The sequence below is a fragment of the Lonchura striata genome, chromosome 1 (assembly GCF_046129695.1).
Source record: "Lonchura striata isolate bLonStr1 chromosome 1, bLonStr1.mat, whole genome shotgun sequence".
Taxonomy (NCBI): Eukaryota; Metazoa; Chordata; class Aves; order Passeriformes; family Estrildidae; genus Lonchura; species Lonchura striata.
The window spans coordinates 153,202,975-153,216,219 of record NC_134603.1 but is presented as its reverse complement, the minus strand read 5'-3'; the positions used below and the strand labels follow the sequence as shown (position 1 = coordinate 153,216,219).

At 42.4% G+C, this 13,245-nt stretch overlaps 1 protein-coding gene across 3 annotated transcripts in view; it reads left to right on the top strand.

Moving 5' to 3' along the window:
- The window catches only part of CRHR2 (corticotropin releasing hormone receptor 2), a 152,121-nt gene that overhangs the window by 31,671 nt on the left and 107,205 nt on the right, over positions 1 to 13,245 (top strand). The window contains exon 1 of one of the 3 annotated variants that reach the window (XM_021547687.3): positions 12,652 to 13,139. The exons of the other annotated variants lie outside the window; for them this stretch is intronic. Coding sequence (XP_021403362.1) covers positions 13,022 to 13,139 — 118 coding nt within the window. The 5' untranslated portion in view covers positions 12,652 to 13,021. Of the gene's footprint in view, positions 1 to 12,651; positions 13,140 to 13,245 lie in introns of those variants that run through there. 3 annotated transcript variants of the gene reach the window in all.

Here is a 13,245-nt window from a genome sequence, read left to right as displayed (position 1 = left end):
GCTGAGCTGTTCCATCCCTCTGATCACCTTGGTACCTCCTCAGCTTTCACTCCAACAGCTCCATGTCCTTCCTGTGCTGGGGACCCCAAGGTGTCCTGGATACAGGACAAATGGTTAGGAACAGGATTCCTACAAAACCAAAATAAAATAATCATGGAAAATTGTACAAAAAACAAAGCAAAGCCTCAGTGGAAATGTTCAACTCTGCTCAAGGTAAGGTTGTTTTTATAGGAAGGATCTTCCAGGCCTGATTTCAGTTCTTTTTTCCCTACAGATGGAATTTCTGTCCCTCAGTCTGGACATTTATAGCACAGACATGTCCCAGGGAGCAGGTCAGCCAGGTTGTTTTGTTTTTATTGTTAATGGTGAGAAAGGGACACTTTTAGAAGACAATTCATCTGATCCAATTTAAGTATCTGCTTTATGGTGATAGAAATCATCCCAGGGAATCCACTGAGTTCACAGAGTGGATCCCTCTTGACTTTTGAGGGAACTTGGAGACTTCTCTGCCCTGACAGCTCCTCTGCAGGCCATAAACTGAGATAAATGATCCCAACCACATCAGCTGCAGCTCAGAGGAGCGCTGGCATGAGCAGTGCCCATCCATCAATTTTTTATGGACTGCTTAGTTTATGTTTTCTGCAGGTTTTGCCTCCAGCAAAAACTTTAGGGAACATTATCCATAAAAAACCAGTATAATTCTGCTGAAGAGAGGTGGTGATTTCTACTAAAAACTGTAAATTGCTTATTCTTATATAAGAAGTTTCTTATAAGGAGATTTTTTTTTTTAATCTGAAGAGGGTAAATTGGGCTGTTCTTCTGCCTCCATAAAACAATCAATTATTTTAAATGAAACCATGGCTTTCTTGGTGTGGGGGAACACTCAGCTATTGATTTTTGTGGAGAGTGGAATTTTAATGTTAAACTCACAGGACTGTGTTGGAGAAATAACTTTTGCTTATAATCATAGAGTGGGTTGCAAGGGACTTTAAAATTCATTTAGTCCCAATGGCATAATAACAATAATAATAATAATAATAATAATAATAATAATAATAATAATAATACATAGAAATAAATCAAATAAATCAAAAATATCTAAAATAAAAAATAGAGGTGGGGAAAGAATTCAGCTTTAAAAAGTTTAATATACATAATGTGGGCAACCACAGTTAAGTCAGACACGTCAGACTCCACTTCTAGGAAATTGCAAGTATTGGAACAGGTCTCCAACAGGTCCAACCTAGCCTTGAACACTTATCAATATCTAAAATGTAAGGATCCCAACCATTTGTTTCATTTGGAATGCTGCAGATTCCAAAAAATCTAGGAAAATGATATGAATTCCTGCTCAAAATATTACACCTTTGTCTTATGTCTACATTTTCTGTCACCTGGCAAGCTAAAAATCTAGTACAATTCAGACTAAATAACTAAGGTGTAATTTAAATGACTCCGAGGATATTTCAGCCCAACTCTAGCTAATTTTATATTCAAAGACAGAAGCAAAGGCCAAGAAAATCCATTTGTCCATTATCTCTGGTATTTCTTTCTATCTGTGTTAGACTGTCTCAAAGGATTTGGGATAAAATGACCACAGCCAGGGCTCTCTATTCAAAGCTACTTCTAATTCATGGAAAATAAAGTATTTTCTGCTATGCCTGATGAGCTGGCTGGCTTGTGTCTCAGAATTAAAAATATTCAAGCTAACGCAGAGAAGTCATACCAGGATAATGGCAAAATCCACATCTCTCCCTGGCTGGTGGGACAAAATTGATTTTGACTCAGGATATACCCAAGAGTTTGGGTGAGCCGTGAGTGACAGAGATGTAGGGCAAAGTTCATCCCAAATTATTATTCTGGGGTGTTCAAAGCTACTTGTCTTTTATTCTGGTACTCAATATGGCCTTAAGAAAAGATAGAAAAAATTGTTCTGCTTCCACAAAACAATTTAGGTTTAACTAACTCAGCCCTTTTGATCCAAAAGATGCAGGGGGAAAAGAAACAATCAGAAATTTTCATTTAACAATGGTCTGATGTTTGATGATTGATCCATCAAGAGCAAATTGAACCAGCCTGGAAAATTGGTATTGGGGTGGGAAATAAGTTCAAAGTGAGCTGGCAGAAGGCTGAAATCACACTTAGTTGGAAAAGGAATTGAGTTGTGATTTCAGAGTGAAGTGATGCGAGGTAGGGAGGAATGGGTGATGAAGGCAAACACTGATGGCCTTCTTAAACCCACAATTTCCTGTGCAGTTCATAAACTTGTGTGGAAAAGGAAGTTTTCTCTTTGGGGAAATTCACCTCTAACTGTAGCAACACTTTTTGCTGCCAAAGGCAGGACAGTAAAATGCATCTTTTTCCACATGTGGATCTCTGATGAACCAGTGAACTCTTCCTGTTTTGATGGCTTTTTGACAGGTTTTGATTTTGCATTCAGGTAACTCCAAGCAGGTTTTCTTTTGCAGTGTTTTTGTCCTCAATCAGACATTTGTAGTAATGAAGATTTAGGAGAGCCCTCCAGTGGCCGAGGGAAAAGGATGAGCTCTGGCAGGGAGCCAGACCAGCCTAGAAACCAGGGGCAGAAATCAGAAATATCTGCAGCATATTTCAGAGGTGGGAACTTCCAGCCCTCTTAGGGATGGCTTATACCCCACTTGCATTTGTCCTTTGATCCAGAGGAATTTCACAGCACCTGAAAAACTCTGTGACTGAAATAATAGGTGTGTATTCCTTCATTATTTCTGTCTAAAGAAGGGCTATTTGTGTGAAGGGGATAAACTTTAGGGATAAACTGATAGCTTTTGTACTTAATAACTTTACAGGAATTGAAAATTTAAATATCTTGGTCCTCACAAAAGTAATTATTCATATTCATAATGCAATAACTGCCCAAAAAAATCTCTTCAAAACAAAATGAATAATTATTATTTCTTCATTTCATAGTCCCTTAAGGTAAAGACATGATGAGCATGCCCTTGTTGCCTAAAACATTGCTGTAAGTGATGATTCTTATGATTTTATTATCTGGGAAAGGGAAGAAATGCTTTTTTCAAGGCATCAATCACAGATTTTGACAACTGCTGGTGATAACTGGCAGTTAGCAACATCATGGATGGGCAGTGTAGGGGATGGTAAGAGATTTGGAAGGTTAACAAGGAGATTTGAGGAGTTCAGAAGAGAAGCAGCACTTGCTGGCAGCTGAGCAATAAGATGTTGTTATCTTGCCTTTGCAATTGAGTGTGAGAGCATGTGAGTGACAAAATGTTTAATCAGAACGTTACGTGTTTTCCCCAAACTCATTCTTTAATATTCATTGGGGTGAGATGTGCAGTTTTCCAAATAAAAACCACATGAACACATCCTGGGGAAAGAAACCCAGAGGTGCTGTCAAGCAGATTGGGAGTGCCACGCTTCCCAGAATTAATTTGTTGCTGCACCTGTTATTAAAATCTGTATCCCACTATCAGCTGCTTGATGACATTTACCCATGTTTTGCATCTGTGCTGAAATAAATCTGTTTCAATGTTGATGCTTATTTCAGTTTTCAGCTGTTTTGCTTTGAATTCTTGTGGATTGTTTCATGGCTTTTGTAAAAATCCACTATAACCAATGCTGATGGAACCAGTTATAGATTGAGATCTGCATATCCAATGTCTTGATAAGAACAGAAAAATCTTGGGGTTTGAGGCTTTAAACTGTTTTCCAAGGTTTATACTTATTGTGAAAGTTCTTAGCCACAAAATGGACGCAGACAATTTACAGGTGGCTCAAAATGTATGATTTAAAATAACAGGCTTCTATAAATTTTATACAAGATCATTAAAATTCAAATAAAAGCATAGCATTTAAACATATATGTGTGCATTTCAAAGCAGCATAAAGTCCTAGCTCTCAATTTCTGTCTGACCTGTAAGTAAAACTCTGATACCCATCTCAGATATGTGATGTGCTGGCAGGTGACAGCTCTTTCCAAACTTCAAATGTATCTTGGGGTAAATAACATCCAACTAAGTAGAATATCTATGAGTTGTAAATTTGAAGAAGGTATTTGTCTCCATATTAAACGAATCATCATTCTTTGAAAGTGTCCATTTCCCTGGAGACTGTTAGAGAACTTGATTTAGTCTAGATACCCAAATTTTAGGTGGCTGGAATTAGGTGAAATGAATCCTTCTGCCTCTATGAACCTCTCAAATACCCTAAACTATACAAGACCTGAAGTACCTGCAGAATCAGAAATACTGGCCCTGGTGGTGAAAACATCAAAGGGTAGTGAACAAAGCTAGGGAGGAAATCTGGAGAAGGATTTTATATTTTTTTATCCCAGGGGGAATCCAAAATTATGTGAGGTCACTGATTCTAGACAGAGGCACAAGTTACTCTGACAGAATTAATGTTCTGACATCCTCTCTGTTCTACTTGGGCTGCAAGCATGTGCAGTAGCAGTTTGAAAATCACAGATCAGGCAATTATTATATTATTTTTCCTCAGTTATCATGGCCATAATAACATTATGATAATCCATTTTCATGCCTAATCATTGCAGCTGGTGTCTGGTGTGACTGGATCCTCCTCAGAGCCTGGTGAAAATGTGTTTGAGAACCGCTGTCTCAATTCTCAAAGTCAGTATTCTGCTCATGATTCCTGCCACTTCATTTCCAGGCATTTTCTCTGGTGTTTGCTGAGTGGTGGCTTGCAGAGAGATGCAAATCTATTACACAGTGCTTGTGTTGTATTGATTTCCTCTGGTAAATAATTGCATTAAATCTAAGACACGGAATCTCTAAACACAATGCTGCTGGCATTGTGATAGTCCCGTCCTAACAGAACATTTTTCTTCTCATATTTATACCTGATGTGTTTAATTTCAAATATTTTTGTTTGCTCTCCTATGAAATGATAGGCTCAAAGTTATGGGATTACAGCTGTAAAACACTCCAGGGAGATGAGGTGGGCCAGTGGGGAAAAGCTCAGCAAATATTTGATCTTTGTTCAGGGCATCTGGAATAGGATTAATCTGATTAACGAAGACATTTATATCAATGTAAGTTGGTTCCTCTTATAGACAGCAAAGATCTACTCAGGGTAATGGTTAGAGCTGAGGGCAAAATCAATCTCATCAGGTGAATCTCATTGCAAAAGTTTTTTTTTTTTTTTCTAGTGCTTGTACACCTGAGTGAATTGTCATCTCTGGAAGCATTTGTACTGGGGACACCATAAGAGAAGTGTCCAAAATTTGTTTCCTCTCAGAGATGTGTTGTAAATATGACAGTTCAACCAAGAGGAGAAAATAATCAGGAAAACTTTAGTTGTTCTACAAGGCTTGTGCTACCCTTTGTGTTTTAGGAGGTTTCCCACATTTATGAATGATTTAAATTAACGCAAGGAATAAAAATCTACTACATAAAGCCAATGTAATAATAGTGAAAGCCTCCCTGTGACATGCTGCTGATGGGATTCTTCCCTGTTATATCAGGTCCAGGTTTTGCCCAGTCTGATGTCCACAGGTGGCCCAGAACACTTGAGATGCCCGAGGACAAAGTGTTTGCCCTGTGGCTGCTGCTTCAGAAGGGGTGGATCTTCCCTTCTTCTCTGCCAGCCTCATGTGGCTATTCCAGATATGCTGGAGTACCTCAGATCATGCAGCTCACACGCTTTTGGGCAGTGGAATCAAAGTCTAGACCCTTCTTGTCTACAAGTGGCAGCTTTGATAACTCATGGGAAACAGAGAGTAAGAGCATAGAGAGCTGGCAGCTCTGTAGTGTTTCAATCTGTTACAAGTCCTCGATTTTCCACTTGCTTTGGGCCCAAAGGAGTACAGAAGCCATCAGCCTAGGGTCCCAAAGCCAGACTGATGGGGCTCCTCTAAGAAAAACCAAGCAAATATGAGTTGGATGGTTTAAAACTGGGAGTCATGACATTGTAGCTGCCATGTGTGCTAGGCCATGAAGGCAGGGCCCGGACACCAAAGGGTTAATTCTCTTACCTTTTTCTGTTGAAGATGCTTAGGAAACCCTATTGATTAGATCATGGTAATTTGGAGCAGGCTGGTTCTGTTGGTGTGCCTCAGTTTGAAAAGACAGGTGTCTGCTGAGGAAAGCAGGAGCTTCTCTTGAAATGGAAAGTGTAAACCCTCTCCTTCCAAATTATTATAATTTCAAAATTAAGGGGCTCTCAGGTAAAGATATAAGAGGAGGAATAACAGTTTTTTATTAGAAAAATTAAAAATGCAGTAATACAAAACACAGAGTCAGAGTCAGAGCAGGCCCTGGCAGCCTGTGGGTCAGGGAGGTGGCTCAGCCCCATCCCAGGGTGGCTCAGCCCTCCTGCAGTGCCAGCTGTGCTTCTGCTGGAGCAGGATCCTGCACAAGGGGGGAGTTTTCCTCTGGAGCTCCAGGGCTGGGGGAGATGGGCCTGGGCTCCTCTGGGAATGCAGGGGGAAGAAAGCTGCTCCTCTGGGAATGCAGGGGGAAGGAAGCTGCTCCTCTGGGAATGCAGTGGGGAAGGAAGCTGCTCCTCTGGGAATGCAGGGGGCAAAGGCTGCTGTGCTGTTCCCAGGTCAGATTGGATCCAGGTAGGAATGCTTGGCTCCTCCCCTGGGTGCAGCATCTCCCCATGGATGATGGAATTTTCTCAGCCCTGCAGGGACACTCAGTGGACATGGACAGCAGAGATCTCCTGGAGGGAGGATTGGCTGTGGGGGAGATAAAGAAAACTGCCCCATGAACAGCAGAGAACTGCCCCAGCTCTGACAGATGGCAACAGAACACACACCCCCAGCCACATCTGGCATTTGCAACCTAAGCCATGGTAGCATCTGATTTGGGTCATTTTTTAGAGCTGGGGTATTGAGCAGCAGGATCATGTGTTATTTGTCTCTCTTTGTGCTTTCTGAGCTACCTGATGTTTCAAAATCGGGCACTGTGCAGTGCCTCTGAGCTTTCCAAGGAAATGAGGGATTGACTTCTGAACATTTTAGTGCCTTTTATTTGTGTACATCCTCCCAGTTTATGATGCATGGGAAGACTACTCAGATCTTCCCAGCATGCAGTGAAAGGCAGCAAAACAAAGCAGAGTGGGAGGCAGGGAGAGCAAAAGTTTGGCATATGCTGAATTAAGCCAGGAGGAATTTAGTGGCTGATGTGTGCTGAGGAGGAGAACAGGACAAGACCCCTGAATCTTTACATCGTTTGTGGCAGTGGTCCCATTGTACACAACAGAAAGAGTGAGATAATAACACACATCCTCATGGTCATCATTTGTTTAGATGGGACTTAACTCCCTTTTTTTTTTGCTATTTTTTGTGCTTATGCTGTAAACAGAGCACCAAGCCATTGCCAGGCATAGATAAATATATCAGATGGACTCCTTTGTGTTTTTGTGTGTCTGCGAAGCGCTGACTCTGAATTTGACCCTGTATAAAATCAGAGTTATTCTGAATGCTGTTGTGCTCTTATGCAGTAGATGATGTTCTGTATATTCATCTAAAACAGCTCACTTCAAGAAAAATAACTCTGTCAGTTTATTAGTGTGACAAGGTTGGTTCTTTTGTGTTCTTTGTGTTCTTGTAATCTCCCTGCAGTGTCTCATCATTTGTCCCATGTAACATGATTCACTCACAAAGGTTTTATAGCTGTAGAGAATGACAAGTGTATTAATATGCCTAAAGAAATATATTGATATTGTATTGAAATATAGTGATTTGACAGCATAAATAATAAATGGCTACAAGCCATTTATTATTTATGCTGTTGGTTCTTTTTACACCCCCAGTAAATATTTTCTAGCATCAATGAAGCTGCGAAGATTCATCACCACAGGCCTGCATTTATTAATTTTATCTTTGCTCGGTGGAGTCATACTTCATTTCTAGCAATAAAGGATGTCTCCTGTTTCTAACAAATGAGTCTATCAGCTGAAACAAAGATCTCTGTGTATCTATGTCTAATCTTCCTCTCCACATACAACAATTTTCAACTCTGAACTTTCAGTGTAGGTCTCAAGTAGATGCAGAAATGACCAGATTTTGATTAAAAGTGTAGCCCTCAGTTTGAGAAGGGGTTTTCTTTAGCAGTCTACTCCTGCAGCAGAGTGGAATTCACTGTGAGGAGCCAGGGTGTGGTGTGGCAGGGGAGTCAGCCATATGTGACATACCCATGGCAGTTCTAGAGCTGTCTGTGGAGATCTTTAAGCTGTCCTCAACCTCTTGCTACTTGAATTGCCTTGCTCCCTGTGGTCTGAATGTGCTCCCACTCTGAAAATTGCATTTACACACCTGGAATGGGAAGATAAATATTCTACCAGCTCATGGTCATGTCAACACTGCATTTGAGAAGTGCAGTCAGAGCAGTTTTTCAGTGCAGCTTGAGAAGGAGGGCCTTGAGGTTTGTGGCCCAGAAGCCACTTGGATAAATTTGTACCTTCCTCAAAATCTTGCATTCCTTACCAAGTTTAAGAGTCCCAGTAACTTGACAGTTTGATGCTGGGAGGTCATTGCAATAGCACAGAATTACTAGGGGAGGAAAAGGAGATGACAAAAAATTGATTGTAACACTTGAAACTCTCCAGCCTCATATTTAGAAGAAACAGCTCCATGAGTGAGTTAACAGAGCAGTTTGTACATGAAATGGAGAGTCTGGATGTGGATGCACACACCTGGGTTAGGGGAAGAGAGGTGAAAAGCCAACACTGGCACTGTGTGTTACTTGCACCCTGATGAGGTAAAATTCCTGAAAGCCACATGGCACCGAGGTGCAGAGGACATTGGTGTCACCAGATGGAGAGAAGATGTGCATTTCCTGCCCTGAGCCTTCTTACAGAGCAGAGCAGAGGGTGACTGCTGTGCCTGCAGGGCAGGAGCTCTTCACGTGGACAGAGAGACAACAGGAGTGCTGAAGCTGTCACTGTAGTGGGAGGCTGAATACTTTTCTTTCTCTGAAGAAGGGAAATGAGGAGAGAATTTGTGTTCTGGTTTTTATTTCCTCTTTGCTTCCACCCCTCCACCCCCCACCCCAACCTCAATAATCATCCTGGATCTTGTAATACACAGGAATTCCTTGGTTTTGTGTAGATTGAGTGTCTGAGGAGAAGTCAGGTGGTTCTGGAGTTCTTTCCACCCTCTCCAAACACTTACAGGGACTGCCTGGGTCTGCATAGAGCTGAGCTTTGATGTTGCTGGACAACCACAGCTCATCCTTGCTACTCACTGTTGGTGGGGCAAGCTAAAAGCTGTGCTCTGACTAATTCCATCAGCTGTGGCTTGGAGCAGGTTGTAGATGAAGAAAGCAGCTGTGCAGCAGTGGTGTGAGGGCTGACATACAGAGGTTTCCATTGCCATTTATGAGCAGAGCTCGTTCCTTTCCCAGAAGAACTGCAGGTGACCTTTTAATAAGTCTGCTTTAAAGGGTCTTACTGAGTTCTGTGAGCGTGCACAGGTTTATTTGTCTGTCCTGTTCTCTTCCAGAGCCTTGCACGTGCACCCAAACCAACCAGCAGCATGCAGGAACGAGCCCACTTGGAAGCTGGCAAAGCTTTTCTGCCTGCCAAGAGCCAAATCCCAGCTTTCTTGGGATGCTGTGGAATTTCTAAGGCAGATCTCTGCTGCCTGGCAAGGGCTGATTTGTGTCACGTGCGCCGTGGCATCGGCAGAGAAGCAGAAGTGTCAGCAGCTGCAGGATTTCTGTCAATCTTTCATGTCATTGGTTTCTTGAATAAAGAACAACATTTGCACATCAAATGAGTCCAACTGACAGAGTCATGATTTCACTAGATCCAGTCAGAGGGAAACTTTGATGAAGTGGTTAATTGTACCCAGGGATAGCTGCAAAAGTAGTTTTTCATCAAGAGGTTACAGCAGAACTGGGATTATTAAAGAATGGTGCTGATTTGTGGACTGAGGAACAATAAATTATTATCTTCATTCAGATTTAATCCTCAACATTCATCCCCTCTATATTTATTTTTGCAGTGTCTTTTATATTATTATTAAATATATGGAACACAACAGGATTGTATGATACATGCTGCTTTCTGATTTTCTAAAGTTTGAACTGAAAAGATGGAAATCAGCTTAGATTGAAGATTTTCTAGCTCTTCTCACTTAAATGAAGAAATCATTCTCCTGATCCTGAAAAAAATATTTCGTTTAATTCAGGGCTATTGTTGCATGTGTTAACCACTATAAAGAACAGAATTGAAATAAAATTCAGCTTAGTGTTTGACTCTGTAATATTTGAGCCATTCAAAAAATCTTCAAGAGTTTATTCTGGAAAACACAGGGCAGAATTAGGAACAAGAAACATTTACCAAATTTAAAAGTAGTTACTTTTTTTGAAACTGTCATTTTTTTTTTGTAATTTATTAAGTGCTGCATTCCTCAAAAAATTCAGGAAACTCCAGTGCCCAAAGCCTCCAAGCAGGATTTCGAGTCCAGTGTGCTGAACAAACAGCATGAAAAAATAGAAAGGGCAGACAGTAGGTGAGAAATGAAGACTTTTGGCCAGGTTATGTGATTTTTCTCCTGCAGAGAGTCAGCAGAAGCAGACAAAAAAAAAATAATCTTACAACATCCTGGACCAGTGTCCTGCTGGCTGCTCAGTCCTGCCTGTGTGGGAGCAGCCACTGGGCACATTCAGGTGCTGTCCCGTGAGAAGGTCTCAAAGCCACCCCTGAGAGGCTCAGCTTGAGGAACAAAAAGGAATTTTATGAGCTCAACTGAACTTTCAGGAAGGAGAAAATGAGGGTTTAGAGCACCCTTTATCCCTCACTCTTGGAAGTTGAAGAAAAAGGCCTTTCTCCTCAAAGCAGTGTTCAAAGCCAGCCAGTAGGTCATGTTAGGTGACTGATGCTAAAAAAATTTTCTCGCCTGCTTTTTGGGGTTGGTGGTGCATGGGACAAAGAGATGTGTTGGTGTTGAGAAGGGTTAATTTGTTGCAATTGAGATTTCTCCAGAAGGGCTGCAGTTTTGGGAACACTGACTTGAGAAGCAGATTAAGGCTACAGAAAGAGAAGCAGAGAGATGCATTAATTTGCCTCAGAATATCACAGTGTCTAGAGAATTAGTACACTTGTTATTCTCATGGGTTTTTATATATTCCAAATAAAAATACTTATCCCAAAACCGCAGTGGCACTCCTCCCCTCTCTGCCATTGCAATCTGAAAATGTTAAAAAAATCTCCAGATTCCCAGATGGCAAAATAACATCCTGGCTAGTTCTCTCCTCAGTGTATGTTGTTAATTTATTTGTTGTTATAACCCAGTTATTTTTTCTTTTTCTTCTCTCTGGATGCCACAATTCTTTTGGTACTTCAGAAGTAAAGAATAAAGCCCTTCAGTCTTAAATATGAATAAAAGGAAAGTCCAGGCCTTTGCAGGGTGGGAGATAAATGTTATAAGAAGTCCTGTATCACAGCTTTGAGTTCAGTGTAAGCACCTTGTCCGATCTAAAGCTGTGAACAGACTGTAAATATTTCATTTTACTGTCTTTGCCTTATTTTTCTGCATTCCTCTGTCACTTCATATCTACTGATCTCAGTCTACTCCCTTACAAGTCATTTTGTTGTTTGCTTCCCAAAATCTGTGGTCATAAATGAACCTCAGCAATGTTTTTTTTTTTTTTTTTTAGGGATTTCCTCATAGCTTGGTGTAGCAAGTCAGAAAGGCTGGTCAGGTCTGAGCTGCTCTCCAGCATGTCGCAGGGTACAGCCCTTCACCCAGTGCCACTCTGCTGAGTTTTGATTTCCCAAAGATTGCCTGCCTTCTGGGCAGCTCCTTCCAAACTTCTCCTCCTTGCCCTTCACCAGACCCTTCTCATCCTGTCCCACGCTGACCTCAGTTTGTCAAGCCCTTTGCTCTTCCCTCTCTCCCCACATCAGGATTTTCTTGTTTAGAGGCTCCTGCTCTTGCACCTGGTCAGTCTGGGTGCTCATCCTTTCTGAAAACCTTGCTCTCTCCTACCACTGGAAAATGAGAGGGGCATTTCTTTTCTTCCTCTTCCCCTGAATGATCCACCCTTTGCTTCAGAGCTCTCTGTGCCTTGCTTTGCTCTACTGTCCGCCCCATCCCATCCCTGTGAGTGGCTGAAAGATGTGTTCCCTCAGTGCCTAGGCTTTACTCTTCCCACTCTGCCTCTTCTGTGGGTCATTATTCCAGATTTCTTTATTCCAGACCAGGCTGGACAGGGCTTGAAGGAACCTGGTCTATTGGAAGGGATCCCTGCCCATGGCAGGGTGTTGGAACGAGATAACCTTTAACATCTCTTCCAAGCCAGACCTTCTGTGATTCTATGATTACTCCAGATTCCTTTATTCCCTTCTATCAGATCATTCCTGTTTTTATTATTTCTATCTTTCATCCCTGCTTTTGTTATTTCTCTTCTTTCTCAAGGCTTGCCCAGCACCTCCTGGACCGGGTCCCTCCTCCCCCGCTGCCCCAGCATCCCTCTGCTCATCCTCAGTTCCATGCAGCAAAGGCAGGAATTGCTTCTCTCCAAAAAAAAAAAACAAAAAACCGAGGAGTTCTCCTCCTCTGATGGCTTTTCCTGCTCTCCCTGGCTTTAATTTGCAGCCAGCATTTCTCTGCAGAAGCGCTCATCCCTGGAGCTAACAACAGAGCCGTGCCTCGGTGTGTCAGAGGCAGGGAGGAGGGCGAGGGGGATGCAGCGGCGCAGCGCGCTGGCGGAGCCGGGCGGCAGCTGGGAGCCTGCTGGGGACACCGGGGAGACGTGAGCCCCTCAGCCGGGCCCAGCCCCATCCCATTGGCTCCCGAGCCGCCGGATTTAAAGGGAAGAGGAGCTGGGAGGGCTGAGCTGGGAGGGCTGAGCTGCGCAGGCAGACGCAGACTCAGCCAAGTTGTCAGCGCGCTGCGAGCGGGAGCGGCTCTCCAACACATTGATGCTCCTTTGGCTCCAGAAAGGAGAAAAGGAAGAGAGGACTGAAAAAGCAAAACAAACAAAAAAACCACACACAAAGGGGTGATCCAGAAGGAGCCTGATCCAGTCCGGCAGTCCCAGAGGGAATAATGGATGTGACCGTCTCTCAGTTCATCTTAGAAGAATTTGATGTGAACTGCAGCCTCCTGGATCGTTTGCACGAGACTTTTTTAGAGAGTTCCTCTATCCCTTTCCTGGGCTTTGATGGTAGGAGTTGTTACCTGGCGCAGAGCTCGGGAAAAGCTTCACGAGTGCTGAGATTCGGTTTGCTTTGTGATGCGAAGTGAGTGGCTTTTGTGCCTTCTCAACTGCT